General features: G+C 44.5%; 1 protein-coding gene across 3 annotated transcripts in view; it reads left to right on the top strand.

Moving 5' to 3' along the window:
* Positions 1-19,004, top strand: part of SLC37A3 (solute carrier family 37 member 3) — a 45,008-nt gene that overhangs the window by 22,985 nt on the left and 3,019 nt on the right. For all 3 annotated transcript variants that reach the window (XM_053926340.1, XM_053926341.1, XM_045191134.3), the window contains 8 exons: positions 3,472-3,568; positions 6,434-6,518; positions 7,241-7,419; positions 9,635-9,776; positions 12,081-12,182; positions 12,782-12,829; positions 13,851-14,002; positions 18,896-18,961. In XM_053926340.1, the coding sequence (XP_053782315.1) occupies positions 3,472-3,568; positions 6,434-6,518; positions 7,241-7,419; positions 9,635-9,776; positions 12,081-12,182; positions 12,782-12,829; positions 13,851-14,002; positions 18,896-18,961 (871 nt within the window). The remainder of the gene's footprint in view (positions 1-3,471; positions 3,569-6,433; positions 6,519-7,240; positions 7,420-9,634; positions 9,777-12,080; positions 12,183-12,781; positions 12,830-13,850; positions 14,003-18,895; positions 18,962-19,004) is intronic.

Genomic DNA, 19,004 nt, shown 5'->3' with positions numbered 1-19,004 from the left:
GAACATGAATATCTCAGGTGCCGTCCCAGCGTGTATTTTCTGAGGGTTTTGCCTTTCTTTCCCCTTTTTGAGACTCGCTGATCTTCTTTAGCCTTCTTCCAGTAAAGGCAAAGAAACTGGGGCCAAAAGCAGTCCATGGGACTTGCCTAACGTCACGTAGCAAAGGCTCCAATAAGATGCGGATGGAGAATGCCAGACTTGGGGGCGTTTCCCCTAAGCCTTTAAGTAATTGTTAGATTGTATTCGAGTTTGTGCGTGCAGTGTGGCCGAGGTCTTCTAGACCGCCAGGAAGAAGAGCCATACTTTAGTTCACAGGATGGAAGTAAGTTGAGATACCCAGAGAGTTGGCTTTGTTTATCATTACTTGTGATACTCCAGTTTCAGGAATATTACTAATTTGAATTATTACCATCTTTTGTAGATAAATATTTATGTGTTGTGAGATACACATTTATTTTCTCGATGGCTCTATCTTTTTTGTCTGCACATCCGTTGGGGCCAGCGGATGCACCAGACATCCACCCTGTGCAGCGATCAGTGCGTGCTTGAGGACTCCTCTCGCTTCCCAGCTTCCCCGGTGTCACAGTGGGGTGGTGGTGGGGTAATGGTGCTTGCAGGGTCTGCAACGGCGTGCGAGTTCACCTGTAGCACGTCTTGTCGCAGGAAGCACCACTCACTCACTGAGAATGCTCTGGTTGTGTTCAGTGCGCCCGTGATTGCTGCCCCATTCTAACCCTGGCAGCACTGGTTTAACAGAATCGATTTTGGGAGGCGCTTGTTCCCCATCATACTTTGGTTTTCTTTGGGAGTGGGTGGTGGTGTCTGCTCATGTGCTGTTTTTTTTTAATTAAGATTTTTAGGGTAATTTTTTTCCAATCATGGTTTTTGAGAATTATATAAAGGTTACTTGTTTATTGGAGACAAACCAGGTAACATAAATGAGCAAATAGAAATAAAGGCAAAACCACCTGAAAGCCTGTCACTCAAAGATAATTACTTCGATGTGTGTCATTTTGAGATCATTTTCATCTGAGTTTTTATAAATTGGATGACACTGGGTATTTGACAGCAGTGACAGGACAGGCTGGCCCCTTGTTACTTCTGTGGATCAGTCAGGAAGAAACAAAACATGTAGGAAAGCCATCACAGTTTGCTTTGGAAAGTAAGACTGTTTTTAAACAAGTAACACTGGTGAGTGAAGTTGAGGATGCACTGCCTGAGACACAGTGAAACAACAATAAACCGCAGAGTACCAGTAAGACGGCGACAGCTTAAGATCACAGTTGTTTTCAGCCAGTTCTTGTTAAAGCATGCCTTTGGCCCGCAAGGGGTACTCAGAGCCTGGCTTTCTGACTCTTTCTTCCAGAACCCTCTTGGCAGATCTGATATATTTTAGAGGATCTGGGCATCTTAGCACTGGGGAAGAATATAGGAATGACCACGTTCAAATTGGTCATTTTCCAGGTGCAAAAGCTGGGGCTCAGGGGAACACAGTGAGCAGTGAAGACATCCTCCCGAAAAGCTGTGACCTTGGTTGAGTCAGGCCCCTTTTCCTGGTTGTCAGGTCAGAGTTTGTTAAAACAAATTGAGGCTTGGTAACATGAATTCGAACACTTGGGCAGCACCGGTTATAAAAATGTTTAAAGAGCCTGATAATATATTTTTTAAAGATTTTATTTATTTATTTTTAGAGAGGGGGAAGGACGGGGGAGAAAGAGGGAGGGAAACATCGATGTGTGAGAGAAACATCAATTGATCGCCTCTTGCGTGGGCCTGGCCTGCAACCAGTCAGGGCTAAAGAGCTAGATAATCTTACACAGTGTGGTAATAATATGTATCAAATAGATAAAATGCAAATGTGAACTTTGAACAAATTAACTTTTCATAAACACTTTTTCTTCCACCAGCCTTACTGCCATTGCTGGTGTTCAGAGCTAATCATTTTTTCTCCAAGACTGTTGTAAAAGCTAGTTTTCCTTCCACCAGGCACTTCTACCCATCATGTTAAAAATGGCATATTGAGGTATACAGTAAGCCGCACATATTTAAACTGTACCATTTGATGGGTTTGGGCAAGAATACACCCTTAAAACCATCATCACGGTGAAGATAATGGACAATCCCTCACCCCCAAAAGTTTCCTTATGCTCCTTGGCAATTCCTCCCCCCACCCCTCCCAACACACCCCTCTCCCGCCCACTGCCATCTCAGGACACCTGCTGATCTGCTTCCTGTCACTTTATGCTACTTAGAACTTCCTAAGGTTGTACCTAAGTGGAATCATGCAGTGTGCACTCTCTCGTCTGTCCTCTTTCACTCAGCGTGTCGGAGACTCGTTCACGTTGTGTATTGATAGCCCATCCTTTTCACAGCTGAACGTGATTCGGTGTACCGCAGTTCGCTGATCTGTCCATCTGTGGGTGCGCATTTGGGTTGTTTGCAGTTTTGGCCGTTACAAATGAAGTTACCGAGAACATTTGTGTGCAGATCCTTATGTAGACATAGGCTTTCATTTCCCGTGGATAAATGCCCTGGAAGAGAATGGCTGGATCATATGGTAGATGTGTTTATATCTTTTTAAGAAATTGGCAGTCTCTTCCACATGGTTGCACCATTTTACATTTCTACCAACAGAGTGTAAAGGGTTCTAGTTTCTGTTTACCTTTGCCAGCGCTTGGTATGCTTGGTCTGTTTTGATTTTAGCTGTTCTCTAGTCACACAGTGATACCTCATTGCGGTTTTAATTTGCATTTCCCTAATGTCTGATGATGTTGAGCATCTTTTCATGTGCTTATTTGCATCATATTTTTTATATCAGAAGTATATTGAAATCTTTTGCCCCCTTTTCAGAATTTTTTATATTGAGATGATTGTAGATTTGTACTCTTTTTTTTCTAAAGATTTTATTTATTTGTTTTTAGACAGGGGAAAGGGAGTAAGAAAGGGAGGGACAGAAGCATCAATGTGTGGTTGCCTCTTGCTCACTCCCCTACTGGGGACCTGGCCTGCAACCCAGGCATGTGCCCTGACTGGGAATCAAACCAGCGACCCTTTGTTTCCCAGGCCGGCACTCAATCCACTGAGCCACACCGGCCAGGGCTAGATTTGTACTCTTGAACATTTTAATTGCTTTGTCTGTTTTCCTATTACTGAGTTTTGAGATTTCTTTATATTCCAGATACAATCTTATGAGATAAGTGATATACACTGTTTTCTCCTATCTGTGGCTTGTCTTTTTAAATTCTCTCAATAGTTTCTTTCAGTGAGACCCAAATTAAACTTTAGTATAATAAAATCTTAGAGTTTGAAGAGGCCTGATGTTTTGCCATTTGGGTGTACTTAAAAAGTCTTAAAATAGAATGTTGCTTCTCTAGTGTGAACGTTTATTGTTTTGGCTGTTTTGTATTTGAACCGCAAATCGAATCCCATCTTACATTCTTGTCTTCTGTTCTCCACTGTTCTTGGTCTTAGGCGAGGAGTTGTGTTTGGTCTCTGGAGCGCCTGTGCTTCAGTGGGCAACATTCTGGGAGCGTGCCTAGCCTCTTCTGTTCTTCAGTATGGTTACGAGGTAGGTATTTTCTTTCTAGCTTCTTCTCGAGTATGTAAATATAGATGAGGTCTGTCTGGAAAGTATCCAGCCATGTAACTATAAAAAGTGGAGACATTTATTGAAGAAGATACAAGATACAAAAAACATTGTAAAAGGACAATGACGCCTCAGTCCCCTTCAAAGTAGGCACCTTGGGACTCCACACAGTTCTCCCAATCGTCATCAGCTGCTCTGTTGTATTTTCCTGAATCTCATCAGCAGTCTGAAATCTCCCTTTCAAAAGTGATTTTAGTTTTGGGAAAAGCCAGAAGTGTCAGGGCACCAAATCTGGGCTGTAAGGGGGCTGAGTCACCTGGGTGATTTGATGTTTGTCCAAAAAACTGCACGAGACGTGGTACATGAGCAGGTGCATTGTTGTGATGAAGCTGCTGATCACCAGTTGCCCATAACCGTGGCCTTCTGAATCATCCGAATAGTTTCCGCAATGGAATGTTCAAGCTTAACACAAAATTTGGTGCAGATATGTAACTCTACTTGCTCAGTCATTTTGAATGCGATGGCCAAACAGTACACATGCCCACTCAACTGTGTCTACCGCCCACACTGACTAGTACAGAGAAGTTGTCATTGTTCACACATGTGCATTCCAATCTTCTCTCCTTGCCAGGTTATGTTGATGTTGAACAAACTGAGCTGTTCTTGTTATATTAACGATGGCTAGACTTCTTACAGACCTCGGATACCTTTTTTTTTTAGGAAATAATACTGTGGCCATTTAAAACCACCTTGAGCTGCGTCTTGGTAGGGCAAGGCTTGCATTAAGTCAACAAACTTTGACAGATTAAAACACGTAACATTATTCTTGGAAAACACCCAGATCTAAAGAGTCAATTAGGGAAGGTAGTTGCAACTCATGTTACAAATAAAGACCTAATATTCCTGTATAAAAAAGCACCCACAAATTGATAAGAAAAGGACTAACAACAGAGAAAAAAGGTAAAAGATTGAACATGTAGTTGATGAAAAGGGAATAGAAACAGCTTATAAACATAAGAAGAGAAATTCCACTTCATCTGTAACTTTATTTCATTAATATTTACTAAGTTCCTCTAAGTGCCTCTGGACAGTAGAGAATGGACGCTGGCCAAAAGGGACAACATGTCCGCCCTTGTGGGGTGTAGGTGTTGTCGGAGGAGAAATGCAAATTAAAATCACAATGTAAAAAAGAAAGAAACTACACTGAATATTTATGAGATTGGTAAAAGTCCCAAAGTATAAGAATCATGTTGTGCTTATGAGGACGGGAAGCAGCAGGCGATATAGTTGGCAAAGTAAATAACCCCTGTTGGGGTCAGCATGGGGCTGCCTATCAGAATTACAGCCGCAGGGATTAACCCCACAGGTTAACACTGCTGCACGCACAGAGTCACAGATCTACAAGGGTATTTATTTCGGCGTTGTCTGTCATAGCAAAACTTTGATAACGCATGGCAACCAAAAGGGAAACAGTTAAACTGTCACACACCTGTTCGCGGAATGCTGTGCAGCTGTGAAATAGAACTGCAAGGCGCTCTGGGTACCGATGGGGAAACATCTCAGTGGTGCATATACAGTGGTACCTCGGTGCTCGTCGGCTTCAGAACTCGTCAGACCTGGGCCTTGTTGCGTTTTGATGAGAAAAAATGTTTCAGCACTTGCTGCGTGCTGCCACTCACCAGAATGAATTAACAAGTCCCGAGGTAGCACTGTGTCAAGTGAGGAGAGCAAGGGTGCAGAACAGTATGTATTAAGTGGCACCATTGTGTAAAATGAAGGAAGAAGTCAAGAGTATATATTTGCATTGGCCTGTATGTTTCTAAAACAATCTCTGGAAAGTAAATATGCAGTAACAACAGCAGTTATATGATTGGAAAATGAGGATTTAGTGGACGGGAGAAGGGGTGTGGGGAGAGTTTTTACTATGCATCTACTTCTTGTTGCTTGAATCAGGTTAATGTGTGGCCCATGTCTACTTAGGGCCAGTGGGAAGCCCTTCCAGTGTTCACAGTCTCCCTTATTCTAGACTTTAGCTTCACAGCTGGATTGTACTAATTGGTTCAGATAGGAATTTCTGTTCACCCTAGGTGATGTTCCCACATTTGACCTCTGAAAACACCAATTTTGTCACGGACTTGTTCAAAAATTTAGACTGTCTATCCACATTACGCTCCATTGTCTATTAAATAAAATTCAGTTACGCAGCCTGGCTTTTGAGAGTCTCTAATCTTGATCTCACCTTCCCAAGTCAGTTCTATATTCCCTGTTACCTCCCAGCAGAAGCCCTCTGCCTCCCACCCAGTGCCTTTGCTTCATCTGCGCCCGGAGAGATGGTCAGTTCCTTTGATTTCCAGCTCTGCCCGAAAGCATTGTGTAGCTACTTCAGCCTCTTCAGCTGTTAATTTCTCATAAATTCCTGTACATGTTTCTTATTAGGAGTGGGCCTCCTCATTTATTCAGCTGCATGCTTCCTTATATTACTGTTTAATTTATCGTTTGATCCCCTCAACTGGGCAGAATAACTTCGATGGTAGATACTGTCTCTTATGGGAGGCTGTGTGGTGCAAGAAGGAGATGTTTGGAGCTAGCCCTGGTTTCACGATCATAATAGTGCCACTCCGTGTTCAGGGGACCTTAATTACCCTCCCTGAGCCTCACAGAGTCTTTGGGAAAGTTAAAGAGAAAACACAGGTGAAACGCAGCTCAGTGCCCGGCACAGGCCAAGCACCTCACACTCATTTTCTCCCCAGTTCCCAGGCCTTCCCGTCCCAGCCCCCTCCCCCCGCCCCCCCCACGACTCCAGTGAGTGTCCCAGATGTGTAAGGGCCCCTGCCCTCTCTTCTGCAGTATGCCTTTCTGGTGACGGCCGCTGTGCAGTTTGCTGGTGGGATCGTCATCTTCTTTGGACTCCTGGTGTCACCTGAAGAAATTGGTGAGGACAAGCTGTTGCTTCTGTTCAGAACGTCTTACTATTATCGGCGAAGAGAAATCTGAGGCCAGGACGGCCACTCTCTTTTTTCCTGGGAGAACTGTGAGCTCTTTTCAGTGGGTCAGAGGAGCAGCATCGCTGTTGGTGTCCCGCGTCCCGCTCCGCCAGGCATAGCTGCATGTGTTTGCGGGGGTGAGGCTCACCTTTTATAGATACAGGGAAAACTCCTCATGTGCAAATGAGTTTATAATTGAGACACTGGTTGGAAATTAGCATAATGTGTTTCTGATTTCACTTGTTGAGACAGATTTGTTTTCCTTCAGAAAAACAATTTAGCGTGATACTTATCTCTGGTTAAGTACAGAATTCATACAAGCGAAACCGCAGAAGCAAATAGATGTGTGATTCTATCTTTTGAATGTTATTAAAGAAGCATATCGGTTTAATAGTATGTAATTAACTACTTTTTGTATATTAGAGATCAAATGTGATTTAGTTGAAAACACATTGCTTTGAAGTCTGATAAAGTAGAATTAGAGACCTAGGTTTGTTGCTTTGTGATCTTAATTGACCTTAGTTGACCTTGGCCTCTGAATTTCATTGCTTCTTCTATAAAGTGGAAATAAACTAATAGTGACTCTCTAAGTAATGATGCATGCACAGCACTTAGCACGATGCCAGGCACCTGGAAGGCGCTCTATAAATGATGGCCGTTACTATTTTAGGGCTCCCTGGCATTGAAGCAGAAGAAAATTTTGAAGAAGACTCGCACAGGCCATTAATTAATGGTGCTGAAAATGAAGATGAATATGAGGCTAATTATTCAATCCAAGAAGGCAGTACTGTCACCCAAGTCAAGGCAATAAGCTTCTACCAGGCCTGTTGCCTTCCTGGAGTTATACCGGTAAGGATCGCTCAGGTGTCCTTCCCCCAGCCAGTGAGATGCCATAGCCTGGACGTCAACTCGGCCCAGGGTGAAGCATCCTTAAGTAATGCGCTTCTCTTTGATGCTCGGTTGTAGACATTTATGTTGGGAGGAACATTGGCCAGTGTCCCTCAGCTTATTTTTATGTTGGCACCACTGACATTTTTTCTGACCCTGATTCAGAGGTCAGCAAACTTTGTCTGTGAAGAGCCAGAGAGTAAGCGTTTTCGACTTTGCGGGGGCTGCACAGCCTCTGACACCACTACTTAACTCGAGAGCAAAAGAAACCATGAGCCACGTGGAACGAATGGGCAGGCTAGAGTTGACCTTGAGCTCTACTTTGCTGAACCTGCCCTAGCATGCAAATAAGAAGGCAGAATTGGTTTTAAATATATGCTTTTTGGCCTGTTGCAGTATTATAAAATTGTATGTCAACCAAGAGGAGTTTTGAATGGGTCAAATCTGCTGTAAGTGCCCACATTCTTAGTCTAGGTAGATACCATTGTTTGCCCTTATATTGAAAGGCCCAGAGCACAGTACTCCACAGTATTTCTTGGTAACGCATCCCAGTGTTCCCACAACCTTTATAGTCAGGAGAACTTTCTAACGTCTGAACTAAATCCCTTCTGCAGCAGTTTTTCTGTCTTGGCGTTCCGGGCACTCTAGCACAGCAGTGGGAGGTAAGGGGCCTAGGTTATGTTTCTAGCTTACCCACTAACCCTGGGAGGCCTGGGGTAAGTCGCCCAGTGCATCCTCATGTCTCAGTTCCCCTTCCTGTGGAGTAGGAAGCATACCAGTCTCCCCTGGGGTCTAGAATGTCGTTGTGTTGTACTGTGAACACACACCTGTTTTTATTTTATTGTTCCATGGTGCTTCTGAGTATAAATAACCCCTGAGCTCTAGATCAGAGTCTACAGGTTGTCATATCTCATGCCTGTCAGCTCCCTTCTGCCTGTGCCCCCAAGCTAACTGAGAGAACTGACTTTTGCAAACACAGAGTCAAATATGAGTGAAGATGTAAGTTCCCACGATCTTTAAAATGTGATGTGTAATATAAGGGGAATGCAAGTTTCTTTAGGCCTGTTCTTATGCTAATGATTAGTGTATTTTAACCAGTTATTAAAATACTCTGCTGGTAATAGATTAATTTCTGAGATAGAACTTAAATTGGTTGTGACTGAATATGGAATCTTTTGCTCTTCCTTTGTGTTTCCCAAGCTGTTGTTTCCTGACCTGGGAAGGGAGGCGAAGGAAATCTAGTTAATGTAATTCCTTTGTCTCCAGCGCAGGCTGTCTGGACAGAATGCACTAGTGCCTGGGCCTGGGCCCTCTGGGGGGTGGCTGTTGCCTGGCCAGGGAAGCTGTTTTAAAACCAGTGATACCTCGGGAATAACTGGCAGCTCCAGGGAGAAGAATATACCAGCCAGACACCCTTTGAAGTCAGTCTCTCTGTTCCTCCCCCTCTTTCCTTTGATGCTCAGTGCCAGGATTTCCTGGTAATAATGTGTCAAATATAGGCGTCTTAGCGCCACTGCCACCTTTAGGCAGCTGCAACTTTTATTCGTGAAAGTAGAGCCATGAGGTCCGTGACAAGCGTGTTCTTTCCTTTCTGACTCAGCAGAGATACTCTGCACGTTTCCACTGGACATGAGATGTAAAGCCCTTGGAAACTAGAATGTGAAAGTAGTTGTAATGTTGATGCTTTTTTTAGACCTTCACAACTAAAGTGTAGTCATGTTCTCCATCGTTCATAGTATTAACTTTGCAGGAAGTAGAAGAGCTAAAATAGTTTGGCCGCTAGCAGTAGAAGCTGTGATGTTTACTGCATTTATTTGCTTATGGTTAATGCTAGTCAGTGGCACGAATACCTTTAATCTTTGTCTAAATAAGGAAATATGAGTAGGTGCCCTGCCTTACAGGTTCAAAACCCTGGTTTGCTTCTACCAGAGAAATAAAAGGAGAAGAAAGTGGGGAGAGTTGGGAGATGGGCATATGTGTTTTCTATTCCAAAGGCCTGCTTGCTACACATGTCTTTCTAGAAGTTACTGGGGTCAAAGAGAAGAGGGAGACTGGGTAGAGTCAGGCCAATGGGAGTTGGTAGACATATTTAATTTTACAGTCAGGTACTACTTAGAAGTTGTGGTCCTGCTGTGCCGTGCTGTTCCTTATTGGTAACTGAATATTTTTCTTATAGTACTCACTGGCCTATGCCTGCTTGAAGTTAGTGAATTACTCCTTCTTCTTCTGGTTGCCCTTTTACCTGAGTAACAACTTTGGATGGAAGGAAGCTGAAGCTGACAAGCTGTCCATTTGGTACGATGTTGGAGGGATTATAGGTAATGCCCGTCATCATCTTTTTCTGTAATAATTAGTCACTAGTCATCTTTTACTGGGTTATGAAACTGGGCATCATTTCAAGTTTATTCCACAGCCATTTTTCCTAAACTACCCTACCAGTAAACAGTCAAACTCTTAAAGAAAAAAGTCCATAAAAAAGAAGACCCAGCCTACGGCAGCTCTGTGATTTATGGGGCTCTTATTTCTCAGTCCTTGGTTGACAGAACTGTGCTTTTGTCCAGGGATATTTTCCTCTGTGATCTCTTTTAGTGTAACTCACATACACTTTCAGTAATGTCTTAGCCCTTAGCTATACACATTAGCTTAGTGCATAGATTGTCCGATCACAGAGGTAGGTAAAATAGTAGGAGTTAATGTTTGTGAATGTTTTTTAGCTGGTTTGTCCACAGCAGATTTTAGTAGGGACTTTTTGTTATAGCTGGAAGTATAAACAGGGAAGTAGGAAACTTTTTTTAAAAAAGATTTTTATTTACTTTTAGAGAGGAGAAGGGAGGGAGAAAGAAAGGGAGAGAAACATCAATGTGTGGTTGCCTCTTGTGCACCCCGTAGTGGGGACCTGGCGTACACTCCAGGCATGTGCCCTGACTGGGAATCGAATCAGCGACCCTTTGGTTCGCAGGCTGGTGCTCAATCCACTGAGCCACACCAGCCAGGGCAGTAGGAAACTTCTAATCAGAAAGACATACAGAATGCATTTTAGTGGGTAGGACTTAAATGGCTCTGATAAAAGTTCAGGTCCTCTCTGTGATGTTCATGTGTAGAACCGTGGTAAGGCTGAACCAACCTCCCTGAGCCCAAGAAAGCGCCCTGTGTGTCCTCAGGCAGTTTGCTCTGGCTGTGTCTGGACTTGTTTGCCCTTACCCACTTTGAAAAATTTTTTTTGAAGATTTCATTTTTAGAGAGCAGGGAGGAAGGGAGAGAAACCTCGATGTGTGAGAGAAACATTAGTCAGTTACCTCTTGCATGTGCCCCAACTGGAGACCAAATCTGCAACCCAAGCATGTGTCCTGACTAAGAATCAAACCGGCGACCTTTCATTTTTTGGGACAACACTCAACCAACTGAGCCACACCAGTCAGGGCTGCCCTTATTCTTAGACCCCGAGCCAGAGGTGAGGTTGCTGCCTTTAGACCCACCCATATGTCTGTGTCCTGCTGTCTAATGGAGATGTACCGGGTGTCCCTGAGCCCCTAGAACTTATCGTGGGACTGCAGCTCAATGTGACCGTGTTGCTTGAAGGATTCATAGCTCCTCTTTTTAAACATCAGGACCTGTTAGTTATTAGTGAACTGTTATAACTGCCTTTAATTTTAGTGAATATGAGAGGGACCCCCTCAAAATGGAATTTATTTATAAAAAGTTGTATGTTTATTCTTACATGTTTAAACTTCTGTCACCTTCAAAGTACTCTCCATTTGATGTGATACACCTATTGAGACGTTTTTTCCACTGCTCCAGCTTTTGAACTTGTCAATTTTGATGCCTTTTAGCATTTCTGCCTTTTTTTGTTTCTCTTCTTCCACACTGGCAAAGCGTTCCCCTTTGAGGACATTTTTCATCTGGGGAAATAAAAAAAAAGTTGCAAGGGGTGAGATCAGGTAAATGGGGAGGATGGGGCCCAGGGGGTCATGCTGGTTTTGGTCCAAAACTGCTGAACACTCATTGCAGTGTGGGCAGGTGTGCTTGTAAATCACCCATCATGAAATGGGCAAACACATTGAAAGAGTCTTAAAAAAAAATTCACTGAAGCCGAACGCAGCCTCTTAAAACCACGCCAGCTGGTGCACAGATACAGATGGGTTCCTAGAACACCCACCTATCAGGGGAAGCCTGTGCTACAGGGGCCCGCCCTCCAGAAGATGATTCTGGGTTTTTGAGGTTCCCCTTTGTATTTATGGGCTGCTATGATAGCCCACGAGGCATGGTCCTTGATCATCTTTTCAGTAAAATCCAGAAAAATCCAGAAAAGCCTTCACAGCTGGCTTGAAGAAGGAAAACAACAAGGAATAGTGGGTGGTTTTGGCGATTTTCTTTTTCCTTATTTTGTTGTCTGCTGCTCTGCTTTGTGGTGCCTAGTTCCAGTCGGCCCTCGTGACAATGAACAGTCAGGTAATCGTCCTAAAAGGAAGTTAGGGAGGCAACTTTGTAGGAGAGTCGGCCACCTTTGTGGCTAGACCAGTTGTAGGATCCCGATAGCAGGTGGAAGGTGCCTGATGAGCAAGTGTCGGGTGCCTGAGCTACATTATAAATGATCGTGGCTGTGACGCATTCTCTGCTTACAGGTGGAACCCTGCAAGGCTTCATCTCCGATGTTTTACAGAAGAGAGCACCGGTCCTAGCTCTGAGTCTGCTTCTGGCCATTGTGTCCCTGGTTGGGTACAGCCGTGAGTATGCCCTTGCAGTTAAATTATTTTCCTGATCTCTTAGAACTGAGGTGTCTGCCTTGAGTCAGTGATCAACCCTGGGGAGGTCCTTGAGACCTGTTGCCCAGGCATGACATGGGACCTTCGTATTGTCCTGTAATTTACCTGGTGAAAGTACCACCACATAGTTTTATTTGTGGTGGGGAGGCAACTGGCATCTCTTCTGCTTTGTTGGTTTGTTTAAGAGCTGGCTCGGAAGTGTATATGCTTTGTTTGAGGGTAGGCTCCAGAGGGACAGCATTAGAGCCAGTAAAACAATAAAAGGGAAAAGGTTTCAAAAGAGGAGAGATGCTAATTAGTGGTTTTGGTATATGTCCCTTCAGGTGCTGCTGAGATGGGAGTGGGGTTTTTCTGCAGCTCTTAGCAGTCTCATTAGCTCAAACACCAGCAAGAGGCAGATGTTACAACTGGAAGTCGGAGGAGGCCTTGAAAGAACTCTGTCCCTTTGTCGTGTCTGGGCATGGTCCGAGGGTCACAGGGACCAGGTCTTGGTGGACTGTCCAGGGGAGGTACATGTAACGCGCTTTCAAGTCAGTGTGCCGTTTCTGTCTCCCTCCCAGGTTCTCCAAATGATAAGTCCATTAATGCGCTTCTGATGGCTGTCACAGGTATGGCACCTGCTCCTTCTCCCTGTCCTCTCTCCTCTGCAGGTGACACTGAAACCTTAGTTACAGAGAGTGCAAATGGTAGAATGAAAGACGACTCCTCCAGGTTCGGTTTTTCTGCTCTTTACTATGTGGCCCCCTCAGCCCTTTTGTCACGGAATCAGTCCCTTTGGACAGAGATGACCCAACAGTTTTGATTGCTGCCCAGCTGCTCATATCACTTCTGGAAGTGGCTTAGGAAGCTGCCACGTTGGAAACCAGTTCACCAGCTTTTAAAAAGTCCGGTATAGCTAGTTTTGCCTCCTGTGTGGAATTGGTCAGTATTTCTTCACTCTCGCCCCAGATGAAACAATTGAGTGCAATTAGGGACCATGTTACGGAAAAAAATCTTTATTTTTGAACTTCAGATCATGCTCTGCATGGTGAGCGCTGCTCATGCTGCCCGAGACTCCGGGAACGGATTCCCGGGCCAATGCCTGTGGGTCCTCGGACTGCCTCCCCGTGAGCAGTGCAGACAGAGCCGCCAGCACCGGTTCCGCAGCTTTTTCTCTGCCTTCTCTCCCTTTTTCATTATATTTGGTTGAATTTGGTAGACAGATGTCCTGTGACGCACCTCTGCCAGGACAGAATTTGATAAGCGAATGCAGTTAGTTATTAACAAATGCACACTTCACTGGGTTAGAAAGGCTGTGTGTTCACTCTGCTTTGTGTCTTTGGTGTCTGTAAACTGGACTAGAATGTCACGTAATTCAGGAAGGGGTTTTAGAAAAGTGGATGCTAACTAGTTTGAAGATGTTACTATCTGGGAAAAATTCCACTTTTACTGGTTATTTTCCCCTTTTTTTTCTGTTTCTCTCCAACCTATTTTTTTTAATGTTTCACTGTTTGTGCTACTACACTTGTCCCAATTTTTTCTCTCTCCAACATATTAAAATTGTGGGATAAGACTTTCCCTTATTCAACAGATTCCTAGTGGAGTTATGAATAGTACTTTAATAAGAATCTGTTCTGTTTATGACTTTAGGATTTTTCATTGGTGGACCTTCTAATATGATTAGCTCGGCTATTTCTGCTGACCTGGGCCGCCAAGAGCTGATCCAAGGGAGCAGTGAGGCTTTGGCGACTGTCACAGGGATTGTTGACGGAACTGGGAGCATTGGAGCTGCCGTGGGCCAGGTGAGTGAGCAGGATGGGGCTTGATTTGAGTGGGAGAATTTGCACCTGCCCACTGGGCCACAGTAGGTGGCACTCTTGTGCTGTAGTGTGTTGCACTGAGAGCCGGGGTTTAGTCTTCCCTGAGTGAGGTCCGGCTGCACTGAGAGCCGGGGTTTAGTCTTCCCTGAGTGAGGTCCGTCCGCACTGAGAGCCTGGGGTTTAGTCTTCCCTGAGTGAGGTCCGTCCGCACTGAGAGCCCGGGGTTTAGTCTTCCCTGAGTGAGGTCCGGCTGCACTGAGAGCTGGAGGGTTTAGTCTTCCCTGAGTGAGGTCCGTCTGCACTGAGAGCCTGGGGTTTAGTCTTCCCCTGAGTGAGGTCCGGCTGTACTGAGAGCCCGGGGTTTAGTCTTCCCTGAGTAAGGTCCGGCTGCACTGAGAGCTGGAGGGTTTAGTCTTCCCTGAGTGAGGTCCAGCTGTACTGAGAGCCCGGGGTTTAGTCTTCCCTGAGTGAGGTCCGGCTGCACTGAGAGCCCGGGGTTTAGTCTTCCCTGAGGTCCGACTGCTGTGACCTCAAATGGAAGGCACCTCTACATTTTCAGTTCCTTTTTGCACTTTTACTTTCAGATCCTTTCTGTCTGGAAATAAGCTCACACCTCATCAGATAGATTGTTCAGCCCCAGCCTGCCACCCCTGCTTCTCAGCCTGAACTTGACATTCCAAGGAGGCCATGAGACACATGCTTCTCATTATCCCCCACCTGACGTGCAGACCCTACCACACATGCACACGCGCGTGCACGCACGCACACACACACACACGCTCTTCACATGGATGCCTAGCAGAAGTGGCCAGGGACTGTAGCTGCTCAGAGTCCCTTTCTCAGCTTCCTACAACACGTCTGCGAGGGCAGTTTGTCCATGTCTTACATCAGGATCACCTGGGGTGCTCATCAGACGCACAGAACTCTGAGCTCACCACAGATTGCCTGGGGATCTGTGTTTCAGCAGGCCTACTGGCAATTCTTCTGTGCTCTGAAGTTTGAGAGCTTCTGGGCCGAGACTGGCCTACTGCAGGCAGTAGGAACTCTTTAGATTGGTCTCTCCCTCTCTTTTCTTTTTTCTTAAAGCAGCCTTATCTCTTGTCTGGAACAGTCACTAGTCATGTCTCTCCTAGGGTATGCCACTGCAGGTCACTGAGTGCTGATCTTGCAGAACTAAGGATTTGAGAATCAGCCACACGAGTAGCATGGTTGAAATCACAGAAGTGATGAGATGTTAAATGGGGAAGGAGAACATAGGCAAAACCACAGGGGACGCCCGGTGGTCAGAGAAATGGGAATCCAGAATCTGAGGAGGAGTTAGTGAGATCGTAGATGTTGAGAGGGCAGGGGAAGGAGAGTGGGAGGAAAAGGTTTGTCGTTTTGCTTGTTTAGTGGGGATAGATCACTGGTGTCCACTTGTGAATGAGCGGGCAAGTGTGAAGGAAAAGAAACCATCTTTAATACTCACCACCATCCAGCCACATATTATGTGTGTGCTTGTTAACGTCTGTCTCCCCCATTAGAGTGTAATCGTCACGAGGGTGGCCTTTGCTTTGCTCTGCGCTCTCCTGGAGCCCCAGTCCCAAGCGTGGTGCCTGGCACCCGGTAGACACTCTGGTGTTTGTTCAGTGGTTGTAGAACGGGTGACTGACACGATTGATGTGCTTAGCATGTTTGGTTATGAGACCAGAGGGAAAAAACTCAGCAAAGGTAGGAGAAATTGCTTACTTGATCGTGCTCTGGAGCAGGAACCAAAAAATGCTTTGGCTGCCAGTTGAGACGTCTGTATACAAGTGGTAAGGAGAGACTGTATTAGGCACCCTTTTCTGAAAGCACTGCAGTTCGTTATTCTTCCTTGCGAATGTTTTCTTCATTAATCAAATAGCTGGATTGCAACGAACATTTCAGGGAGTTTACCTTTATTTAGAATGTCTCACCTCCCAGTCTTAAATTCCTACCTCATGGTTTGGGCAGCAGGATCAGGAATACATCGTTGTTAGCTTCACTCATTCCCCTTTGTGTTGATTTCTGAGAGATTTCCCATTGCCTGGGGTATGAAACCTTAAGCTCCGTGATCTGTTATTAAAAACCTCTATCAGCCTTCTCCCCAGCTACTCCGCTAACTCACCTCGAATAACTTTATTCTCCCTTCCTTTCCTTGCTTGCCCAAGAAAAAGTCTTTCCCTCCTGATTTCCGCAGCAGTTGGCGCATGCCTGTGATGGAGCACTGGTCATGGGGTCTCACATTTACTGGTTGATCTGCCCGCTGTGCCGGACTCTGCTTTCCTGAAGAACAGGCGCTCTGTTCTTCACCTTCCTGTTCCCAACGTGTAGCGTGCTTTTGACAAATAGCGGGGCCCAGTAAGATGGAACTGCAGTATCTACCTAAGGAAAATGAAAACAAGTGTCCTCACCAACACTTGCTCACAAATGTTCGTAACTGGATTATTTATAAAGTAAAAAGTAGCAACAATTCAGATGTCCACCAACTGAAGAACGTATAAATGAAATGTGGTGTATCCTTACAAAGGGGTGTTATTGGGCGGTTAGAGAAACGAGGGACCGGCCCGCGCTACAACATGGATGGACCTAAAAATGTGCTAAGTGAAAGAAGCCAGTCATGAGAGACCACACATTGTATGTGATTTTATTCGGATGAGGTGTACAGAATAGGCAGATTTGTAAGGACAGAGAGTAGGGGTTGCCCAGGGTTGCATAGGCCTGGGGAGTGACTAGTAACAGGGACAGGGTTTCTTTTGAGGGTGATGAAAATGGTCTCAACTCAGGTAACAGTGACAGTTGCACAGTGCTGTGAGTATACTAACCACCACTGAGTTTTATCTTTACATGGGTGAGCTTCACGATGTGTAAATCATGTATCAGTGCAGTTACTTAAAGGAAAGATAAAGTAGCGTCAGCGTTTGGACGGCCACTGTGCTTCCTTCAGGACTACACCTCTGCTTTTTTGCTTCCTGTGATGTGATCCAGGCTAAATCACTAAGCTGTTCTGCTTTAATTTCTTCCTTTTATAAAGCTGATGAGAAATGTGATCAGAGCACATGGGTTAGTTAAATTCTCACCCCTACGGCCAATTGATTTTTTTTTTTTAGAGTCCTCACTCAAGGATATGTTTTTATTGATTTTAGAAAGAGAGAAAAGCAGGGTGGGGGAGAGAGAGAAACATTGATGAGAGAGAGAAACATTGATCAGTTGCCTCCCATACACACCCTGACTGAGGATCAAACCCACAACCTAGGTATGTGTCCTGACCGGGGATTGAACCCACAAACTTTTGGTGCACAAGGTGATGCTCCACCCAGCTGAGCCACCGGCCAGGGCTGTGGCCAACTGGTGTTTGACAAGGGTGCCAAGACCATTTAATGGGAAAGAATGGTTTCTTTATCAAACGGTGCTGAAGAAACTGGATATACACATGCAAAGGAATTAATTTGGATCCTTACCTTATACCATACATAGAAATTCACCCAAAATGGATCGAATACCAAGCTTTAAGAGCTAACATTCTGAAAGTTTTAGAAGAAAACATTGGGACAAGTTGTCATGACAAATACACACAAATACCTGATGAAGCACATGAGAAGATTCTCAATATCCGTAGTCATTAGGGGAATGCAAACAAAAATGCACAGTGAGACGCCACCTCACGCCTGTTAGGGTGCTGTAATTAAAACAAAGACAGGTATTGATGAGGACAGGTGCACATTGGAGTTCTCATCCATTGCTGGTGAGGATGCAGAGTGGTGCAGCTGTTACAGAAAACACGGTGGTGGTCTCTCGGGAAGTTAGATGTTAGGATCACCCTGTGACCCAGTACGTCCGCTCCTGGGTATAGATCGCCAATGCATTAGAAGCAGGGTTTCAGAGACTTGTTATGCCAGTGTTCACTGTGGCACTCTTCATAGTAGTCCAAAGGTGGAAACAACCCAAGTGTCGACCAGTAGATGAGCGAATAAACAAAGGTAGTAGAGCTTTATAATGGAATGTTACTCAGCTATGAAAACGAATGAGGTTCTGATAAGTAGAAACATGGTCGAACCTTAAAAACATTATGGTAAGTGAAATAAGCCAGACACAAAGGACAAATACTGTGTGATTCCACTTAACCCAAGATACCTAGAACAGGCAAATGCAGAGACCGAAAGCACAGTAGAGGTTCCCAGGGACTGGGGAGGAGGGGCAGTGGGGAGTTACTGCCTGGTGGGCACAGGGGTTCTGTTTGGGGTGAGGACAGACTTTGTAAAGAGACGGCGGTGATGGTTGTGCAGCTTGGTGAATGTATTTGATGTTGTCGAGGTGTACACTGAAAAATGGTTAAAATGGCAAATTTTATGTTACGTGTTTTACCTTAATAAAAAAATGGGTTAAATGCTATTTTTATTAATTGAAAATGAAGCAAAAGAATATGTTGTAGGATGTTAAAGTTATACATTGTTTGCTCAATCCTATGAGCAAACAGCATTAATTGTAAAAACGAGTGATATACTTAAAATGCAAACTATTTTTGAAAGCATCAATTATAGTACCTTTCATTGGAAGGAAGAACAATTAAATGGGAGTGACTTGAGGATGTATATCTTCCTCTCTTAATAGCAAAGTGAATAGAAAGAAACCTCTTGAACCCTTGTTTTCTGTTACGCAGTATTTGTATTTGGACTCTGCAGGCTTACAGGGCGGAGGCCATTAATAAAGTTTCCATAGGAACACGTATGTGAGAGGGCTTCGTAAACTGCAAAACATCATACAAACCCTAACTCCCGTCTTATTTTTTAGAAGAGTCATGTTTAATCGACTTTTAGCTACTTCATTTTATTAGTTACGAAGGGTTATATTATAATTTATTTTTCTCCCTTACAGTATTTAGTGTCTTTGATCCAGGACAACTTAGGATGGATGTGGGTTTTCTACTTCTTCATTCTCATGGTAAGTGTGGCCCCCCTTTTTTTGAATTAGTATGTTTCCTTGT

The sequence above is a fragment of the Desmodus rotundus genome, chromosome 6 (genome assembly GCF_022682495.2).
Source record: "Desmodus rotundus isolate HL8 chromosome 6, HLdesRot8A.1, whole genome shotgun sequence".
Classification (NCBI taxonomy): Eukaryota; Metazoa; Chordata; class Mammalia; order Chiroptera; family Phyllostomidae; genus Desmodus; species Desmodus rotundus.
This window is presented reverse-complemented; position numbering and strand designations above follow the sequence as displayed.